This window comes from Saimiri boliviensis, chromosome 13 (assembly GCF_048565385.1).
Source record: "Saimiri boliviensis isolate mSaiBol1 chromosome 13, mSaiBol1.pri, whole genome shotgun sequence".
NCBI classification, from domain to species: Eukaryota; Metazoa; Chordata; class Mammalia; order Primates; family Cebidae; genus Saimiri; species Saimiri boliviensis.
In genome coordinates, this window is record NC_133461.1 from 107,135,754 (window position 1) to 107,156,987 (window position 21,234).

The following is a 21,234-nucleotide window of genomic DNA, read 5'->3' on the forward strand; positions in this document are numbered from 1 at the left end:
CAGAAACAAAAGAGCAGCCGGTGTAGCCAGTTCCAGGCGAGATTAGGCAGCACACCAAATTCTTTAGCTTAATACAAACCCTAACTGGGGGGCTCTTGAGCCATTTGCTTGAACTGGCTCCCACTCAGTGGCGTGTTAATAAATCTGCACTCTCGTGACTGCGTTCTCATGTTGCTTTGTTTTTCTTTCGTTGCTTCCTTCTTTTGTTGCTTTGTTTGTGCGTTTTGTTGAAAATTATTTGTTCAACGTGCCAAGAACCTGGACAATTCACAGTCAAGAGCTTCCATCTGGTAACACTCTCTGGGGTTCCCTCAAAACTGCAGAGGACCTGATTCTACCTGAAAATGCAATTTTAAAGGGGCACCGGGAAAACAGAAGTGAGGGAAAAGTTCTCCAAGTAATCTGCGTCCCTGCTGGTGCTGCAGGGCGCTGAGGTTCTGATACCCAGAACATCAGTGGGTGAGCAGGAAACCAGGTCTGGGGAAAAGGAATCTTAACAGATGCGCTGAGCATCTGCCGGGAAGGCCACAGCGCCCCCTGCTGTCCTGTCCCCAACTGCAGCCCCGCCCCCCCCCCCCCCCCCACCAGGCACAGCACACCTGGGGTCTGCACCTTCCTGGGCCTGTCTTCCTCCTCTCCTCCAAGAGGACAGGGTCACCGCCTAACCCCGGTGTCCCTGAGGGCCAGGCTGACCTCTTGCTGGGGTGAGATGTGATCCTTCCTCCTGTCTGTCTTCTCTTTCTTTCCCTAGGCACCCACTGAACCTTGAACACTAGTTCAACATATCCTGCAAATAGCCTCTGAGGACATGACCACAAAGCCCCGAGAAGAATTCCAGCATGAGCCCCAGAGTCTTTACGTCACTGTAAATTTAGTAGTGCCAGTTTGTGATTGCGCAGTACATTTTTTGTATAAAAACATGTCTGTTCAAGCCGTGGCTACTCTTACTGGGTGGTACTGGTAAGATGCCGCCAAGAACTCTTACAGTGACAGAGAGATCAGTTTCCAAAGAAAGAAATAGTGTTTCAGGTGGATTATTCACCATTCTTGAATAAAGCAATCTAATGAGTCCAGACACAGCTGTGACCACCAACACCAACCACAAATGTCCAGTGCCCAGAAGGAGGCAGGCGCTGTCCCTGTCCAGCCCAGGCAGATTCCAAGTGGGTCTCAGCCCCAGACTGAGGCCCTGCCTGTCTAAAGAGACAGCTCAGGAGTCCAGGCACCCCGCCAAGACATTGCACAGCTGGGGAACCTAGTACAGACCTCAAGGAGGACACAGTGTGTTCATGCCTGACAAAAGTATTGCTCCCAGATCTTCCCCCTTGTATAGACAGTGAAGGACACATATTAGGATTCAGGGGGTGAAAACCGAGCAACCTTCCTTGGATTGCTATAACTGCCTTGGAGTTGGAGTTATGTGGTCCTTGAACTAACTCTGCAAATTATTCCTAACTGTCCACTGGACCAGGATCACTTCATCTGGGGGCACTTGGTCTTCACCCAGAAGTCCGCCCGGCTCACTCTGCCAGCCCCCGGGGCCTCAGCTAAAACATCACTTTGTCACTGAAGCCTTTCTTGATTTCTCAATTTAAAATTGCAACAAGTTCTCCTGGAGACCTGCATCCTCCTTGTTCTCTTTATTTCTAACTGTAGAATTTCAAACCATTTCACATCCTATACATTGAACTTACTCTCTGCAACATATGACTCTCTATGCTAGAAAGGAAGCTGCATGTTTTGTTCATTGCTGTACCTCAGTGCCCAGATGACTGGGGGTCAACACATTAATTCTGATTAATTAGTTTTCCCCGACATCATGTAATATTACAAAATTGCATTATTATTACTCAACTTCATAGAAAACAGCTGAAACCTACAGGGGAAACAATTCCATGTGTCCAGTTCATGTGATACCAGACCTTTCAAAAACCAAAATCATTTAAGAATGAAACATAGGAGACTATCATGAGTAAAATTGTGGCTTTCTGTAAACATTAGGACTTTAGAAAGAAGAGATTATTTTGGCTTGTAGTGGCAAGGATAGGTTTGATGGTGATTCTTAAACTGGAACATAAAGATGTTTTCAAGTGAATAGGTTAAAAGAAGGATGAGAGAAGAATGTTTGCTGGAGAGAATGGTATGAGGGAGAGAGGTAGGTCAGGGTCTAAATCACTGGATTTGGAGGAATTGATGTTGCAGGAGGAAAGAACGAAGTAGTAATTGGAGCTCACGTTCTCAGAGGCATCCATCAATTTAAGGGAAAGGGGCAGACAAGGGCAGAGCATCCCGCTCCTCTGTATGGTTAAAGGCACACTGGAAGAACCACATGAGGCTTCTGCTTCTGCTGTCTAGGGTGGGCAATGACAGCTGCAAACACTCAGGAAGAAGAATGAAGGGAGGGGGTGAGGATCTTCAAACAACCAGGGCAACTTGCTCAGGCTCAAACAAAACCCAAACCTTATTAGTGGAATGCACATACACAGGACGTTTATGGAATGCCTACAAACTATTTCAATCTTAAATAAGCCACTCTTGTGGTAGGATAAGAAAATAAAGAGCAAGTCAGGTATGAAGCAAAGCACCCTTTTCTCTGTGGGAGGATAGGAGCCTAACTTCCATAAATGCACATTGGGAAACACAGATGGCCCAATCACGCTGCTCAACCTCCCCACCACCAACTTCCAGTACTTTCCCACCAGCTCACCCCAGGGCTTAAACTCTCCTGCCTTTGGCCTCAAGAGAGTTGAGTTCAACCGCTTTCCCTATTGCAGAGATAACACCTTTTGCAACATTCCTCAATAAGCAATTCCTTGGCATTTCAAAAAAAAGTATCTGGTGCAATTTTTCTTTTAAACAAAGGATATTGGCTCGTTATTGTTGCTGTCGATATTTTGTGCTTGTTTATACGACATCCTGAACTCTGTTTACAATAAGAAAAGAATGTAAGGGATGGGAAAATGACTTGTTCCCTTTTCTGAACTTTGGCATATTGTTTCTTTTGCTGCAAAAGCCCTGTAGCTCACAAGGAAACCTAAGATTATGAGAAATTATTTCTCACTCTAATATTTCCCAGAAGGTCACCCTCCCTACCTCTCAGTGCTTTGTCCTCCTGGATGACAGTGACCCCACCCCCTCTTGGCCTCCGCCCTCCACCCCAGGGCCACCCACTACCTCCTGCCAGCACCTGGAACTCCTCCAGCTCTGAACGTCAGCCATGAAGCTCCCCGTCACGACCTCACCCGCTGTCCTTTCAGCGTCTCATGTAGCCATCCTCCTCCCCTGCTGATCAGCATCAATAAGGCTGTCTCCCCAGGGCTGTGCGTGGGAACCAGCAGAGAGCCCGATGCCCAGGCTGCACGCGGGACCCCTGTCCTCGGCTCTCATCTCTTGTCCTTGTGCCCCGCACTGTCTTTGCCTCCCATTCTCCGAGTTTGGTATTTTTTTATCTTTTTCAGTCACATTAGTGGTGTCTTGAATTCAAATGTCAGAAACCACGACAAGCTGAATGAACGTTTTGACTGCCACCTGATAATCAAGAAAGAATTCTGGCTTCATAAAATGCCTGATCCAAGGTCTCTAAGCACGAGTTACCTTGTCGTTACCTCTTTTTCCTCCTTTTTTCTCTTGATCTTAACTTGGGCTCTCTCCCCAGGTGACAGCCCTGTGAATCATGGTCATCTCTCTGTGACCTTCGTAGCTAATCTCTTGGAGAAAATCCCTGCTGATTCCCTGTTGTTCCAGCAAACCCCCAAGTCCCATGCCCTCCTCTGAGTCTGTCACTGCAGGAGAGGTTGAGACTCCACCTGGCTCTCACACCACCCCTGCTCCGAGCCAGAAGAATTTAAACTAAAAGTGGGTGAGAGGCAATTCTTCAGTCACTCCAGAGTCCACAGTTCCATGCTGTCATTGCGATGGGCTCTTGGTGACACTTTGGGAATAAGTGAGAAGGTTCAGTCCTACTTCATCAATATTATAGAGAAGCTAAGTTTTACACACACACACAAATGCGCACATTTGACTTCTCACCAAGACTCGGAAATGTCCTCTGTTCATTTAGGACTGTGTGAAAAGACACCACAGAAAGTAGTGGATTGAAACAGCATGATCAGGCCTTCACTCACACATGCGCAATTGGGGTTTGGATTCTTCCACGGGCGTAAGAGAGGCTCTGCTGGGATCTGAAAAGCTCAGGGCCAGGACACTTGGGCGCACATGGCGGGCAGTGCTGGCTCAGCTGGGAGCTCTGAGAAAGCTGCAGGATAAGACCCTGTAGTGCGCTGGGGCTGGATCAGGCCAGCTCATGAGAAAGCAGCTTTTGTGCGATAATTCTCAAACTGTCTATAACTGGGAGCATTAACCACATTAGTTTCCAAACACTACAAGTCAGAGTTTTGTTTTTTTCCCAGGAAGCTGGTTGCTCCTGGGTTCTCCAGCCTGTCCTTGCAGGGGAGCTCAGTTCTTCTCTCCGTGTGACACTCAGCCTTCCTCCAAGCATGGTATCTGGGCTCCAAAGGCACCAGCCCTCTTAGCACATGTGGACTGCTAAAAAAAATTTAAAATGCCATGAACCAAGTTACTCTAACACTGCCTAGATGGTCGCCCTCACGACCTCTCAGTGCTGTGTCCGCCTGGACAACAGGAACCTTTCGACCCTCCACCCCATGGCCACACCCTAATCGCCTCCACCACTCAGAAGCCCCCCGAGAGGCCGAGAAGTCAAATCAAGGTGGCAGCAGACTCGGCGTCTGGAGAGGACCAGCTTCGTGTTCAGACACAGCAGCTTCTCACCGGTCCTCGCCTGGTGGAAGGAATGCAGGAGCTCTCCGGGTCCTCTTCTACAGGGACACTCGTCCTCCTCACGGGGACTCTACCGTGCTGACCTGCTCACTTCCAAAAAGGCCCCTTCTCCTAATGCTATCGTCTTAGGGTCTGAGATTTCAATATGCACATTTCAGAGGGAAAAAGTATCAGGCTCCAGCACCATCCGATACAGAGGAAGTGAAGACACCAGTTCATTAGGGCCTGATCCCAGAACACAGCATGGCATTTAGTTGCATGTAGTCTGTTGGTCAAAATATCACCCATCCCAGAAATAAGAGGAGAGAACAGAAACCTCCGTTTCTACAAAAAGGAGTAAAAGAATTTCAGAGCCATGTTTTAAAAAATCTCAGTGAGGCTGCTGCCTTATGGTTTATTGTAACATAAGCCCGCTGCAGACATCTGCAGCACATGTGAACACCAGACACATAGACAGCTTGTGAGAGGCGCTGGGAAAGGCAGACGAAGGGCAGGGACTCGGGGCCTTTGCCTGTCCCAGCTGGATCTGCAGGTCTGGGAGTCGCTGTGTGGCACAGGCAGCACCAGGACCCTCCCTGTAGGATGTTGGACAAAGGGCTGAGGGGAGGGACAGGGTGGTGCCCTCTGAGGAGCTGGGAGACGGACAGTCCTCAGAACTCACCCCCATGCAGCCCCCACCCTGCCCCATGGTAACAGGCACGCTGTGTTCCATGACTACCCTTCCCTACCAGGTCAAAACCATGTCCCCAGGGCCCTGCCCAGGGTCCATACACCTTGCGTCTGCTGGGGCCACCGGACACCTTCAGCATGTGTGACAACATCCTTGCTGCTCCTGGAAGCCTCTCTCCTCTCACACCCACACCTGCACCCCAACTCACAGCTTCTCCAGAATATTCACCCCAGCCTGATGATGTCAAGGTTTGTATTGAGTCTAGACTCGCTTCAATAGTCCCTAAAATTCAAATGCATGTGCCTGGAAAAAAACAGATTCAGCTGTGTCTACACATAATGTCTACAGTGTAGACACTGATTGTCTACACTGCCACAGTCAGCGGAAAAATCAGGCTGGGTTTGGGGGCTCTGAATCCACATGGAAGTGGGAGTACTGTGAAAAATGTTCAGATGTAACAACTTTTTTGTTTAAACTGCAGAATTCTGCCAAGTTTCCTGTGCAGCCAAAAATGAAAAGTGAAAAGGACCATGGAGAAGAATCTGTTGTAATTTGAGTTTCAGAGTTTGAGAGTCCCCTGGGGGAAGGATGGACACAATGACAAAGACATCCTGTCTTTGGAGACAGCTGTACCCCCCTTGTCCATTCTGCTGGGGCCCACCTATGGAGGAGGCTAACATGGGAGCACGGCCGTGAGGCAGACGTTGAGCAACGTCCCGCAGACGGCTCCCAGTCCTGCAGCCAAGCATGGGAGGGGGGGAGAGCACACCCTGCGTTAGGGGCGGGGAAGGCCACCTTTCCAGGGACAGCAGCCACCAGTGACTCTGAGCCAGCTGGAGGGTCTCTGCTCTTCCCGAGCTCCCCAAATCGCTCTGGGCGCTGCATGTAAAGCTGCCGCGGCAGGGCTGCTGCACCTGTCTCCCTCTTCCTGGACAGTGGCCAGGTTTCTGCAGGCCTCACTCATGGTCCCTGCAGCACTGTGGTAAAGATTCTGGGCACCAGTGGGTTCTCACTGAGCTGACCAAGTCCCCTTGCAGTTAAAACCAAATCCTCCCACTAATGTGCCAGCCACTTTGCGGCAGGCCCTACGTGTACAGGGACAGCCTGTCTTTGGAGACAGCTATACCTCACTTGTCCATTCTGCTGAGACCCACCGATGCCATCACCCAGAAGCCCTTCACATCCTATTGGGGCCGCAGCAGGATACAGCATGCAGCTGGTCCAGCAGGTGGTCTCTCCAGGCCACGCCTAGGTCCCGGGTTCTGAGTTTCACGGGGAGGCCCTCACTACCACCAATCGCAACTCTCAGAGCCTCTGGACAAAGCACACTTGTCCTGACCATGGGCTTCTGCACCTGTCGTCTTCCAGAGACCATAGCTCCTTCTGTCCTGGGTGGAGCAGGTGTTCTCTTTTCGTGGCATTCTTTGCTTCCTCCTTTAGAACCACACCTATCACTGACTCAGATTGAGGCTCCCACTTCAGGGCATCGCAACACCAGGGTTAAGGGAGTCTCATTTAGCCCATCGTCCCCTAGCCACCAGCCTCCTCAGGTGGCACAGTGGCCTCCTAAAGTCATTGTTATTAATGTCTCTGGATGTGCCATGGACACCCGAGGCTCCTTCCAAGGGCCATTGTTTTTTTAACTCTCAACCCCATGGCCACCATCACCTCATCACAATTGGGCTAGACCCACTGTGGTGCCCACCATGGTGACCACAGGAGAGTTAGGTTCTTTTTCCCTTGGAGATCACATTATTTGCATGTCCTCCAATAATGAGATCTCCCCGTACCGTCACCCCACATCGCCCATCTCAACATCAAACATTGACTGAACAATGGATTGTGGATGGATGGTAAACTACGATCTTCTGAGGACTGATGGCCCAGGCCCACTGGCACCCCTCAGGGCCACGAGGCTTTTGCCAGACCACACCACACATTTGACATGCAGCTTTCTGGCAAAAGCTCCCGTTTTTACCGGTTTTAAAGGTTAGCTAATATTTCCCACTTACTCCTCCGGGCAGGAAGTAGGGATTATTGCTCCAGAACCCACCAAGGGTGCAGTCAGAGGCAGCCAATGAGGAGAAGAAGGCTTCATACTAGAGACATTGACTACATCAGGCAAAGACCATATGGAAGCACCATCACCAAACATGGCCTGTGACCACTGGGGAGAAAGGCTCCAAGGAAAAGTGGGTGTGAGGTGACCCCATAATCAGTGTCAATACGGAAGCACTGGGAAGAAAGCCCTGAGTGATGAGACGTCAGTGTTCTCTAGGATTGGCCTTGCTTGGTATCTTATGCCCACATGGCTTGTGGGGTAGCTGTTAGACCCAGGCCTGCCAGCCTAGAGAACTGCTAGAACAGGCAGAATTTGTACCCCAGGCTGGAAATCTGTGGTATTCCCTGTAAGCCCTGTTAGAGGGGCTGCACCCGAAATGCAACCTGACCTGTGTCCAAGGTGGGCAACTCAATTCTTAGATATTGAATGGGTCCCCTGGCACCAATGCTTAAACACCAGGAGCCCTCACAACCATAGATCACGTTTTAAGGATGAGGAAGCGGTTCTCTGGATGCACAGGCTTCAATCCAAATGGGCTAAAGATGCAGCAGCACAAACCCAGACCGCAGCCTGAAGGGTTGGAGCCTTGCATTCAGAGAAAGCTTGCAAACATGACCACGGGCTCAGGGATACCGCTCTGCTCCAGTGTGTATGAGTTATGGATGGAAACCTCCTATGCCTCCCGGGAAGCGCCACTGAAGCTTTTCCTAAATGCTTCCCTGAAGACCCACAAGGGCTGAGAGGCTGTGCAACACCAGCAGTAGAGTGAATGCTCAGACTCCCACTTCGTGTCCTGAGTGGCTCTGGAAAGGCCACCCCCACCCTGGTGGCTAGCGCTTCAGACCAGTTCTTGGCCCCAGTGATCCTAGACAACTTTTGAACCTTAAACTGTTCCTTGGCCAAGCAAGGAAGCTACTGTCCCCTCTAGGGAACCACATGCTGTGTGTACATCCATCACTCCAGAGGACCAAAAAAGGTCTGTTCCACATGGCAACAGAAGCCCAGGCGGTATTCAGTCACACCTGGGTGTCCTCCAACATCCCAACTCAGCCAAATTGGCTTCGACTTGTTTTTATGTTTAGACCCTAGGTTCTCAGGACACTGTTTCAGAAACAGATTCCAAATCCTTTCCTGTGTGTGGTGGCATGCATATCCTAGTCTCTGCAGGGTGTATACAACAATACACAGCCAGGCTGTCCCGTAGGCTTTAAATATTCCCTTGGTACAGGTAGTTCACCTCGGCCACAGCCAATGAATGATAGGTCAATGGCGTTAGGAGTTATGGAGAATCCATAGTTGGTTGCTGCCTGGCTCTGGCCAGGGTTGACCAAGGTAGAGGAGTACCTCTGTGGAGTTCTGCTTTAACCTCACCTTACCACCAAATTTCTCAACTGTTCTTGCCACCACAGTTATTTAATGGACCCAACAGAAAGTAACCCGGGAAATTAGGACACCTCATCCCAAAAGACCTTTAAATAGGGGAAGTCACCTTGTGCACAGCTGCTCCTTGCTACAGAGGACCTGAGACAGAAGACTGCTGTCTGCCTTCTCTGGTCACCCTGCCCAGCTAGAAGATCTGTAAGTAACAGAACACTTAAGCTTTTATACTGAGTTTTTATCATTGAAGCTATGCCTCCAATCTGACCTCTGACTGTGGGGCCACCCCAGAGGGACCCAGCAAGTGAGTCCCTGCCGTGTACTTCTGTCTGGACTTCTGGTGGCTGCTGGGGACAGTGGCTTCCAGCTAAGTTAATAGAGAAACTCAAGCAGTTTCCTTCTAAACACATGGCCATTGACATGACCAGTAGAGACAATCACAGCTCTTTAGAACATTCTTTTGAGAAAAGTTTATTCAGGTCCTTGGTCTTTGTTTCAATCAGGTTGTTTGTTTTTGCTATTGAATTGTTTGACTTCCTTATGTAATCGAATATTTACCCCTTCTACCACGTAGGTTTTGCAAATATTTTCTCTCATTTTCTGGGTTATCTTTTCACTCAGCTGATTGTTTTCTTTGCTGTCCAGATGCTTTAGCATTCAATACAGCCCCACTTGTCTCTTTTCCCTTTTATTGCCTGTGCCTTTGGCGTCATAGCCAAGAAATCATTCCCACGTCAATGTCAAAAGCTTTATCCTTATACGAAAATAGTTTATGGTGTCAGGTGTTACGTTTAGCTCTTTAATTCATTCTGAGTTGATGTTTTGCAATCAGAGAGATAAAAATCAGAGCTAATTTAAACACATACATATATAAACTCAGGAGGTAGTATACACTAAAAACATACAATTGTTAATTGTCAAGTCTAAATAGAGCTGGAAATGATAAATGTTTTTTCACACCTAGACAACTCTATGTCACTGAGCTTATTTCACCTTTAGCCTGATAAAATCATTGTCCTCTCCACCCTGAGTCGTGCAGGAGACTACTCACCCCATAACCTCAAAAGCCTCTTCATGAGGATGGTAAGTCACTTGACTCCTGCAGTGAATTACTCTCTATTCCACTGGAACTCAAACAGGACATCAGAATCTAGACCTCCAGAGAGCCGCAGGACCCATCTTCAAAAAATAAGAAGCATTTGTTCCCTGAGCTTGTTGAATGAAAGTGCAATTTCTATTCTTTTTGGAATGTTAAAAAGTAAAAAATAATATTTAAGCAGGTGAAAACAGGAGTAACATAGCAGGGTCTTTCTTGTCATTATCAGGTTCAGCCTAGCACAGACATTAAACGTACAGATTCTTACGAGCATGAAATTGGGAAGACAGAAGCATTCAGGGGACATTGAGACCCATGGGTCTCTCTTATAAAATTCACACCTCCTCTCACTGAGGGTCGGGAAGGTTTCTTGCCTCTGAGCCTTCTCCCTGCAGAGCTATAAATACGGGCTGGCTCCTCACTCCCCAAACATCCGCTCCTGCTCTCCCTCCTCCAGGTGACCCCAGCCATGAGGACCCTCATCATCCTTGCTGTCATTCTCCTGGTGGCCCTGCAGGCCCAGGCAGGGCCACTCCAGGAAAGAGCTGACGAGGCTGCTGTAGCCAAGGAGGAGATTTCAGCGAACAATAATGAAGTGGCTATTTCCTTTGCATGGGACGAAAGCTTGATTCGAAGGGATTCAGGTGAGAGACACCAGCATGCAGGGCTGCCTTGTCTAGAGGGATGGACGGGAGATGGGTTCCAGAATTGGGTCTCAGCAGTCTATGTCACTTAGGTGGCTTCATTTAGCATCTCTGGGCCTTGATCGTCTCATCTATAAATTATACAGTGAGCCAAATAAATCTAAGAAATTTTATTTCCCCAAAGACTTGATTCCAAGAAATGTCTGTGACATTCACTAGGTTTAAGATACAAAGAGACAGACCGACTAGTTATTTCTGGATCTAAACTGGCAGACTTATTTTTAAAGAGAGTATTTGACTCTATCTATAGAAGAGCTTTAAAAACTGGAGCCAAGTCTAAGGGTGTGTTCAGGTGTGTGTGTGGTGGGGCAGAAGTGCAAAAATGAGAACAAAAAAGAATGAGTCCCAAATCCTGTGTGACCAGCACTGCTCTGTGTATTTGTTCCTACTGACTGAGGTTGTTCTTGCTACCAGCTGCAAGGCAGCTGATGTCACCGATCAGCCAGCATGTGACTTCTCCACGATTCTTTTAAATACCCACTGCTGACCTTGTACTCAATTTCTGATGCTCTTCCTGTCCAGGCTCAAGGGAAAACATGGCCTGCTTTTGCAGAATACCATCATGCATCGCAGGAGAACGTCGCCTTGGAACCTGCTTCTACCAGGGAAGAGTATGGGCATTCTGCTGCTGAGCTTGCAGAAAAAAGAAAAATGAGCTCACAGTTTGCTTTGAGAGCTACAGGGGATCGCCGCTGCTCCTGTACCATGTCCTCAATTTCCCTTCCTCACCCTGAAATAAATGCTTTCTAACAAGCTGTGTTTGCACCTCTTTAATGTATGATATGTGTCTGTGTCAACACGCGTGGGATACTGGTACCAAAAAGAGGAATCAAAATTTGAACAAAATAAAATTACAAATTCTAGAAATTTCAAGCAGGAATTTGGGTCCAAATTGAAATGAAAGCTCAAGTGATGCCACTGATCTCCCCATCCACTGCTCTGTCTTTTCACTCTGCCTCATTTTCTCTGGATCCACTCTCAAGGAACTCCCTTGTGCTGGGTAGACAACCAGTGTCAGCTTAAAGTTTATGCAGTCATAAAACTGTTACTTCTCCAGGAAAACCTCCATCTTCTGTGCTAAAGCACTGGAGTTTAGTTAAACGTAGCCAGGTCACACATTTGCACATTTTTTTTGTTTTTTGAGACAGAGCTTCGCTCTTGTTACCCAGGCTGGAGTGCAATGGCGCCATCTCGGCTCACCGCAACCTCTGCCTCCTGGGTTCAGGCAATTCTCCTGCCTCAGCCTCCCGAGTAGCTGGGATTATAGGCATGCACCACGATGCCCACCTAATTTTTTGTATTTTTAGTAGAGAGGGGGTTTCACCATGTTGACCAGGATGGTCTCGATCTCTTGACCTCGTGATCTACCTGCCTCGGCCTCCCAAAGTGCTGGGATTATAGGCGTGAGCCACCGCGCCCGGACACACATTTGCCCTTTAAGACATAGGGTTAGATGAGATCCATTGAAACGACCTTAATTAAGAAGGAAAAGTGTTGTTTTCAAAGATGGGATGCATGGACCAGAAGGCACAGCAGCCCACGCTGAGAGGTCTCATGATGAGCACCTTCCAGCCATATCTGCTAAGACCTGAATTTCACACCCATAAAGTCGTCTTCACACCCAGAAAATGCACAGGCACAAATGCTCCACTGCACTTTGCAGTGTGCACTCTCTTGTGTTACTTTAAAGCTGCCGAGAACCTGATGCTACCTGGAAAATACAGCTTTGGAGGGGAAGAGAGAGGAGCGAGGGAAAACGTTTCACCAGGAGCATGGTAGCTTTCTTGTTGCTGCAGGGTACTGAGACAGCTCAGGGGTCCAGGCAGCCCACTGAGATACCACATGGATGGGGAAGGCCATGCAGATCCCAGGGAGGACAGAGTGGGTAACAATCCCAGACTTCTTCTTGTTTAGATGGTGATGGTCACAAATAGGGAGTCGGGCTGTGAAGGCCAGGAGCCTTCTTTGGGTTCCTGTCACTGCCACTGACTCTGAATCACGTGGTCCCTGAATTCACTTTCCATATTATTCCGAATTATGGACTGGGTCAAGATGACTGCATCTTGGGGCATCTGCAGAGTTCCACCTAGCTTTCTCCCAAGCATCTGAGGTCTCAGCTAAAACTTCACTTTGTCACTGAGGTCTTTTCTGATCTCTCAACTTCAAATTGCCACAAAATGCCCCTGGTGACAACCATTTCCCTGCATTTCTTTACTGCTAACTCTAAAATTGCAATAATCTCACCTTGTGTACACTTCACTGGTTCTCTGGAACATATGCCTCCTGACTCTAGAATGGAAGCTGCATATTTTGCTCATTGTTGTGCCAGAGTGCACAGAATACTGCATAACACGTAGTAGGGGATTAATAAATTAATTCTGATTACATTTATTAATTACATCTAATAGCATATAACAACATAAAGGTGTTATTTATTAATTGTTATTACTAAATTGCATAGGAAAAAGCTAAGGTCAACAGAAGTAGAGCAGCCCATGTTTCTAGACAGCACACCTTTAAAAAACAAAATAAATAAAAACATTCAAGGCTGAAAGATGAAAAAATATCATAGGCAAGATTTGGCATCATGAAGCTTTAGGACTTTAGAAGAAAGAGGCCATTTTGGCCAGAAGTGGCAAAAAGATTTCACGTGAATCTTGAAGTAAAACATGAATGTGTTTAAAACATGGAGAGATTAAAAGAACAGGTAGAGTAAAATGTCTGGTGGACAGAACGGCATCAGGGAAAGAGATATACAGGACGGGGTTTGACCTCTGCTGAATTTAGGGGAATGGATATTACCAGAGAGAAGGATGGAGTAGAATTCAGGCTGAGATGCTGAGAAGCAGCCATCCGTCCAAGGGAAAGGGCCAGACGAGGACGGACCATCCCTGCTCCTTCGTGTGGGTAAAGGCACACTGAGAGCACCACAGGTGGCTTCTGCTACTGCAGTCTGGGGTGGGCGATGATAGCTGCAAACTCTAGGGACAGAAAATGCAGGGAGGGGCATGACGGTCTTCCAACAACCAGGGCAGCTTGCTCAGCCTCAAATACGGCACATCACTGTTTACTGGGATGCATGGACATTCTACGTCTGGTAATGACACACGAGACATTTGCTGCCTTAAATGAGCCATTCATGTGGCAGGACAATAAAATAAGGAATAAGTCAGATGCCTCATCCCTTTAAATATGATTACTCAAGGGGATAGCAGCCTCAGTGGGAGGATAGGAACTCACTCCAATAAGCACAAACTGGCACACATAGACGGCCCAATCACACTGCAAGGCTTCCCACCACCGACCTCCAGTGCATTCTCACTAATTCGCCCAGGGCTCAACGTTCTTTGACTGTGGCTTCAGGAAAGTTGAGGCCAACGTCCGTCCCTATTGCAACGTTTTGACTCCTATTTCGAGAGTCTTCAATAAGCGCTTCCTTCACGTTTCTAAAAAGTCCTGGTAGGTTTTTTTCTTGTACGATAAATGAAATAGGCTTCTTTTGCTGTTTCTTTTCTGATTTTCTACACTCTACTTATAAGCAAAATCGGAATGAAAGGGATCTGAAAAGTACTCATTCTATTTATGACTATCTGTATTTTTTTTTCTTTTCCACTAAAAAACAAATAACTCATTAAGTAACTCAGGGAAAGAGCTTACTCTAACATTTCCTGGAAGTCACCCTCCCAGCCTCTCAGTGCTTTGTCCTCCTGGATGACAGTGACCCACCTCCTCCTTGTTCCAGCCCTCCACCCCATGGCCAGTCCCTACCTCTTGCCACCACCTGGAACTCCTCCAGCTCTGAACATCAACTACCAACTACGAAGCTCTCCATCTCTGACTCACCTATTGTCCTTCCAGCCTCTCACATAGACATCCATCATTCCCTGCTGATCAGCATCAAGGCTGCTCTCCCAAGGGCTGTGCATGAAAATGATCCAGGAGTCTGTTCCCCAGGCTGCACCCAGGACACCCGTGATCTGCTCTCGTCTCCTGTTCTTAGGCACTGTACCATCTTTGCCTCAGGTTCTTTAAGCTGGTAATTATTTTTTTAAATCTTTTTCAGGCATATTAGTTGAGTTTTACATTCAAATGTAAGAAACCACAACAAGCTGAATTAATATTTTGACTACCACCTGATAGTCAAGAAAGAATTCTGGCTTCATAAAATGCGTGATCCAAGGAGTCTATGCATGAGTCACCTTGCTGTCTTTACCTTTTTCCCCCCTTTTTCCTCTTGATCTTAACTTGGGCTCTCTCCCCAGGTGACAGCCGTGTGAATCATGGTCATCTCCCATGACCTTTGTAGCAGATCTCAAAAAAATCCCTCCTCCTTTCTCCACTGTTTCATCCAACTCCTGAGTCCCATGTCACCCTCTGAATCTGTCACTGAGGGGAGAGTTTGAGACTCCACCTGGATCCCACACTACCCTTGCTTCCCACACTAAAATGCACAGTCCTCCTCAGAGCTCATCTCCTGCCCCACCCTAACACATCTGCTGTGTTCCACAACTGCCCTTCCCTACCAGGTCAAAACCATATCCCCAGGGCCCCGTCCAAGGTCCACACACACTGTGTCTGCTGGGGCCACCGGACACCCTCAGCATGTGTGAGAATATCCTTGCTGCTCCTGGAAGCCTCTCTCCTCTCTTACCTATAACCCCACCCACAGCTTCTCCAGGATGTTTACCCCAGCCTGATGATGTCAAGGTTTTCACTGGTCTCCTGGGGGGTTTCCCAAGTCACCAGCCTCCTCGAGCAGCACAGTGACCTCCTAAAGTCATTGTTATTACAGTTGTGGCATGGGCCATGGAACCCCCAGGGGACCAAGCTCCTTCCAGAAGCCCTGAAGCTTCCTCTCAACCCCTCTCATCACTATCAGGCCACACCCACTGCGGGGCCCGCCGAGATGATCAAAGAAAAACCAGATACGTTTTTCCTTAGTGATAACATCACAATTTCTCCAATAATGGGAATTCTCCCCACCATAACAAGATGTCCACTGTCTCAACCTCAAACATTGACTAGAGACCTTATCAGGGATGAATACTAAGCCATGATTCCTTGGCAGTGGATGGCCCAGCCCCACTGGCACCCAACAGGGCCACAGCGCTTTTGCTCCACCACACCTCTCCTCTTGACCTGTGACATCTGGCCAGAGCTCCAGTTTTTACTAATTTTCAAGGTTAGCTGACAGCTCCCTCTCACTCCTCCCTTCAGAAGTTAAAATTATTGCTCTAGAGCCTAGGGAGAGCACAGACTGGCTCACTAAACAGGAGAAGGGCTCAAACTAGTGGACACGGTGCTGGAGGCTCCGACCTGGCAGTACTGAGCTCGCCATCCCCAGCACATGGTGCTGGCTCACATCCAGTACCCGCCCCTTGCCTTGCTGCCTCCCTTACCTTGTGTTTCGCTGAGGACCCCACAGATGACCTCATAGAGTGGAATTCTGCTGAGATCGCTATTCGCCTTCAGCGTAATCCCATCACTTTATGGTGCAAGGAACCCACAGAGTCTGGGTCATATTGTAAGGCTGCACTAGAAGCTATGCAAAAACTATGAGCTCGTGGGAGCCCTGTGTGTAACAACACCATGCCCGACTCTAAGCAGCTCTCCCAGTGATGCTGCTGATGCGCTGCTGGGGAAACGCCTGTGGACTCGAGTGTGTTCTGTGTGCAGGAAGCAGGTCCAGGCTTACTTCTGCAGGACACGGGGCATTTCTAAAACCTCACGTGCATACACACCCCTTCATATTTTGCCCCTACAACCTCCTCATTAGCCCCCTACAGGCACCTACTAATGCCCTAGAACCTAAAACCATCACTAGGGCCTCAGTTTCCCCACATAGCCCAAACTTCTTATGCTGGTATGAGGCTGCTGCTCACTTCCTCCAATGCTGAAGTTCCTGGAACTGCCATACATGGGGAACTCACTGCTTCCTCAGAGGGACAGCCAACCCCACTGCTCTAATGAGGTTGAGATGCCTCCTCCTTCCTTAAGATTGAGGGAGATGCTTCACCTCTCACTCCACTGCCCCAGTCCTCCACAGCCCAATACCTGCTGCCTTCATGCAGAGCTGCAGGGGACGCCCTGAGCGCCCGGCCTGCTGGACCAGCGCAGTGCACGAGCCTCCCACAGCGGCAGTGGCTGCCCAGCCTGTACACCTGGGCTCTATAACCTCACTGTAGGTATCTATTCCCTCAGGAGTAACTGCATTCTTTTCTCATTTCCAGAAACCTTATGCCATCTACCTCACTCTGAGAAGGAGGAGGAGGGTGGAGAGTGGTGCATTTTAAACTGTGTGCTCCTCTCCCTAGGGCTTCCCTCAAATAACCCAGGAGGGAGGACATGGGCCCGACCCTGCATATCTCAAGCGCCCAGTGATCATCGCACTCATGCTGTGCACGTGGAGACTCTGAAGCCTGCACAGAATTGGCTTAGGAACAAGGTATTTGAGCACACAGAAGCAGGTTAACACTGATCTCACTGCCACCTTGGCCGCCTCCCTGAGAGACTTCACAGAGATAATCAGGTCTCAAGCAGCCAACTCAGGAGTCCTTGGCCCCAACGGTCCTAGATGGTCGTTTAGCCTTAAACTGTCCATTAGCCTAGGAATGAGGCAATTGTCCGCTCTCTAGGGAACCACATGCTGTGTCCACATCCTTAACGAACCCCGCAAAATCTGCCCTGCCTGGCGACACAAGCCGACGTGGTATTCAGTCTCACTGGGTGTTCTGCAATGTCCCAACCCAGCCGACCGTGTTGATGTGTTTCTATGGTTAGAGCCCAGGTACGGGGGAGGCTGGTTCAGAGCAAGATTCCTAATCCTCTCCTGTGTGTGGGTGGCATTCAAGTCCTTTCTCCTGAACAGAGGATATACCGTGATATGCAGGCCAGGCTCTCCCGGTGGCTTTAAATATTCCCTTGGTGCAGTTAGCTCAGCCTCAGCTACCAGCACAGGCATCCCAGGGTCAAAGTCTAAGGAGCTGTGGAGAATCCATAGGTGGTTGCTGCCTGGGCCTGGCCAGCGTTCACCAAAGTAGACCAGGGGTCAGTCCCTCTGTGGACTCCTTTTTGGAGCCCAACTTCCCACTGAATTTCTCAACTGCCCTTGCCACTGGAGTTATTTAATAATGCAATAAACAGAAAGTAACCCCGGATATTAGGACACTGATCCCAAATGAACCTTAAATGGGAAGTCCTCTCCTGTTTGTACACGGCTGCTCTTGCTACAGGAGGCCTGGGACAACGGACCGCTGTCAGCCCTCTCTGGCCACTCTGCCGAGCTTGAGGATCTGTAAGTAACACAAAACTTCAACTTTCACATTGAGGTTTCCACGCTGAAGCTGTGCCCCCAATCAGACCTGTGACCCTCAGGCCACCCCACAGGGACCCAGCAGGTGAATGCCCTGCTGTGCACTTCTGTCTGAACCTTTGGTGGCTGATGGGGGCCAAGGCTACCAGCTAAGTTAATAGAGAAACTCAAGGAATTTCTTTCTAAATACACCTGTCCCACTTGACGTGTCCAACAGAGGCAATAATCTCTCCTTAGAACATTCTTTTCTTTTCAGAGAAGCCTCTCCAGGTCCTTGGCCTGTTTTTCAATCAGGTTATTTGTTTTCTGCTGCTGAGTTGTCTGACTTCCTTATGTATTTGGATATCTACCCCTTCCACCGCTACTGTTTGCACATATGTTCTCTTATCTTCTGGGTTGCCTTTTCATCCAGTGGCTTGTTTGTTTTGGCCCTGCAGACGCTTCAGCGTTCAGTGCAGCCCCATCTGTCTCTTCTCCCTTTCACTGCCTGTGCCTTTGGTGTCACGGCCAAGAAATGGTTACCTGCATCAGTGTCAAAACTTTATCTTCGTATGTTCCTCTCGTAATTGTATGGTTTCAGATCTATGTTTAGGTCATTACATTTTGCGTTGATTTGTGTATATGATAAAGGACCACATGTATACGAACATCAAATCATAAGGTGATATAGAGTAGATACATATCACGTTTAATTCTGATTCATATCTCAATAGAGCTAGAAAGAAGTTTTTGGCTGTAGATGAACTTTTTACCTCTATATCACTGGGCTCATTTCACCTATACCCTGATGGGATCATTGTCCTTTTTCACACTGACCCCTACAGGAGGCTACTCACCCTGTAACTCCATGAGGGTGGTAATGCTTTTGACGCCTGCAACAAATGGCTCTTCACTTGATAGGAATTCATGCCTGCTGCCAGAGTCTAGAGCTACAGAGGATAGTGGGGCCATTTGCAGAAAATGAGACATTAGTTCCCTGAACTTACTGAACAAAAGCACTGCTGTTATCCTTTGCTTGAATATTAAAAAGTGCATATTTAATGAAGTGAGAAACAGGAAGAAGATGCCAGGATCCTGATTACCACCATCTTCTCCAACCCAGCACAGACACTACACATAGAGATTCACACTAGACTGAAAGCTGGGAGAGCAGAGGAGGAAAAGAGGGACATGGAGACCAGTGGGTCCCACACAATCTGCAACGAAACGCACACCTCTGCTCACTCCGAAGGTTCCAGGCTCCTTGTCTCTGAGCTTTGTCCCTGCAGAGCTATAAGTCCAGGCTAACTCCTCACTCCCCATACATCCACTCCTGCTCTCCCTCCTCCAGGTCACCCCGGCCATGAGGACCCTCGCCCTCCTGGCTGCCACCGTACTCCTGATGGTCCTGCGGGCCCAGGCGGAGCCACTCCAGGCAGGAGTTGACGAGCTCGCAGCCCAGGAGAAGCCTGGAGCAGACGCTGAGGAAGCGTCTGTTTCCTTTGTATGGGAGGAAGGTGCCGCACGTCAGCTTTCAGGTGAGAAAGGCCAGCACGCAGAGCTGCAGAGTCTAGAGGGACAAACAGGAAACGGGCTCTGGAGTCCAGTCTCAGTGGCAGATGTCACTGAGGTGGCTTTACTTAGCAGCTCTGGGCCCTGATTTTGTCATCTATAAATCGAATAGAGAGCCAAGTAAGTGTAACAGACTTGAGGTTGCTCTGCCTGTCGAGCAGTCATTCTTTCATTCCTTTGCTTTTTAAATAATGCTTTCACTTTAGAGAAAAAACAAAACTAAAAAATAAAGATTTGATTCCAGGATACGTCTGTGAAATTCAGTAGGTTTAAGATAGGAAGAGACAGTCTGACTAGTTCTTTCTGGATCTAAACAAGTGGACTTAATTACAAGGAGAATATTTTGCTGTATCTATAGAACAGTTTTGAAAAGGCAGAGCCAAGCCAAAGAGTGTGTTCGACTGTGTGTGTAATGGGGCAGAAGCACAGAAATGCGAGCAAAAGAGAATGAGAGAATCGAATCCTGTGTGACCAGCACTGCTCTGTGTATTTATTCCTATTGACGGAGGTAGCTCGTGCTACTGGCCCTAATGCAGCCAACGTTACCCATCAGCCAGCATGTGACTTCCCAACATTCCCTTTACCACCCACTGCTGACCTTGTGATCAATTTCTATTCTCTCTGTGCCTCCGCAGGCTCAGGAAGAGGCTCACGCTGTGTTTGCAGAGTAGGACCCTGCCGTTCCGGAGAACGTCAAGTTTGGACCTGCTTAATTGTTGGTAGATATTGCTGCCGCTGAGCTTGCACATAAAAAGAAGCTCACAGTTTACTTTGTGAGTTAAAGACATCCTTGTTACCCCTGTACCGTGTCCTCAGTTTCCTTTCCACATCCCAAATAAATGCTTTCTAATGAGTTCTCTGTGTTTACGCCTCTTTAATGTGTGATGTGTGTCTGTGTCAACATACTTGGGATACACATAGCAGAAACCTAAATCAAATTTTCACACAAAATAAAATTCCTAATTCTAGGAATTTCAGACAGGAATTTGGACTTGAGACCCAAACTGAAACGAAGGTCCAGATGACAACAGCGGTCTCCCCATCCACTGCTCTGCCTTTTCACTCAGCCTCGCTTTTTCTGGACCCACTGTCAAAGAACTCCCATGTGCTGGGCAAATAATCAGTGTCAGCTTAAAGTTCATGCAGTCACAAAACCATTCCTTCTCAGGAAAAACCACCATCCTCTGTGCTAAAGAATTGGAGATCATTTTTGAAACAATCCCAGATTATACATCTGCCTTTTAAGACATAGGGTTACGTCAGATCCACTGAAGCAGCTTTAAGAGAGAAACAGGTGTTTAGCGAAGATGGGTTGTGTGGAACGGAAAGTGAAGCAGCCCCCACTGAGAAGTCTCATTAAACACACCTCCAGCCACGTCTACTACGACCTGGATTCCACACCCATAAAGTCGTCTCCACTCCTAGAACACGCACTCGCACAAATGCTCCACGCACTCTGCAGCCTGCACTCTCCTGGCTTGCCTTAAAGCTGCTGAGAACCTGATTCTGCTTGGAAAATACAGCCTCAAAGGGGCAAAGAGAAAAATAAAGAGACAAAAAACATTTCATCAGAAACCTTCAGTTCCTGTCGCTGCTGCGGAGCGCTGAGTCTCTGATACCCCAAATATCTGGCACATCAGTGGGTGAGCAGGAAACCAGGTC

At 48.3% G+C, this 21,234-nt stretch overlaps 1 protein-coding gene and 1 long non-coding RNA gene across 2 annotated transcripts in view; one reads left to right on the forward strand and one right to left on the reverse strand.

Annotated features, from left to right (window-relative positions):
• LOC141580885 (uncharacterized) overlaps positions 1-21,234 on the reverse strand; it is a 135,065-nt gene that overhangs the window by 42,334 nt on the left and 71,497 nt on the right. The window lies entirely within an intron of this gene.
• On the forward strand, positions 8,980-11,462 carry LOC101046624 (neutrophil defensin 1-like). Its single transcript, XM_003944601.3, has 3 exons — positions 8,980-9,110; positions 10,463-10,649; positions 11,232-11,462. The coding sequence occupies exons 2-3, from the start codon at positions 10,475-10,477 to the stop codon at positions 11,339-11,341; spliced, it is 285 nt and encodes a 94-aa protein (XP_003944650.1). The 5' UTR covers positions 8,980-9,110; positions 10,463-10,474; the 3' UTR covers positions 11,342-11,462.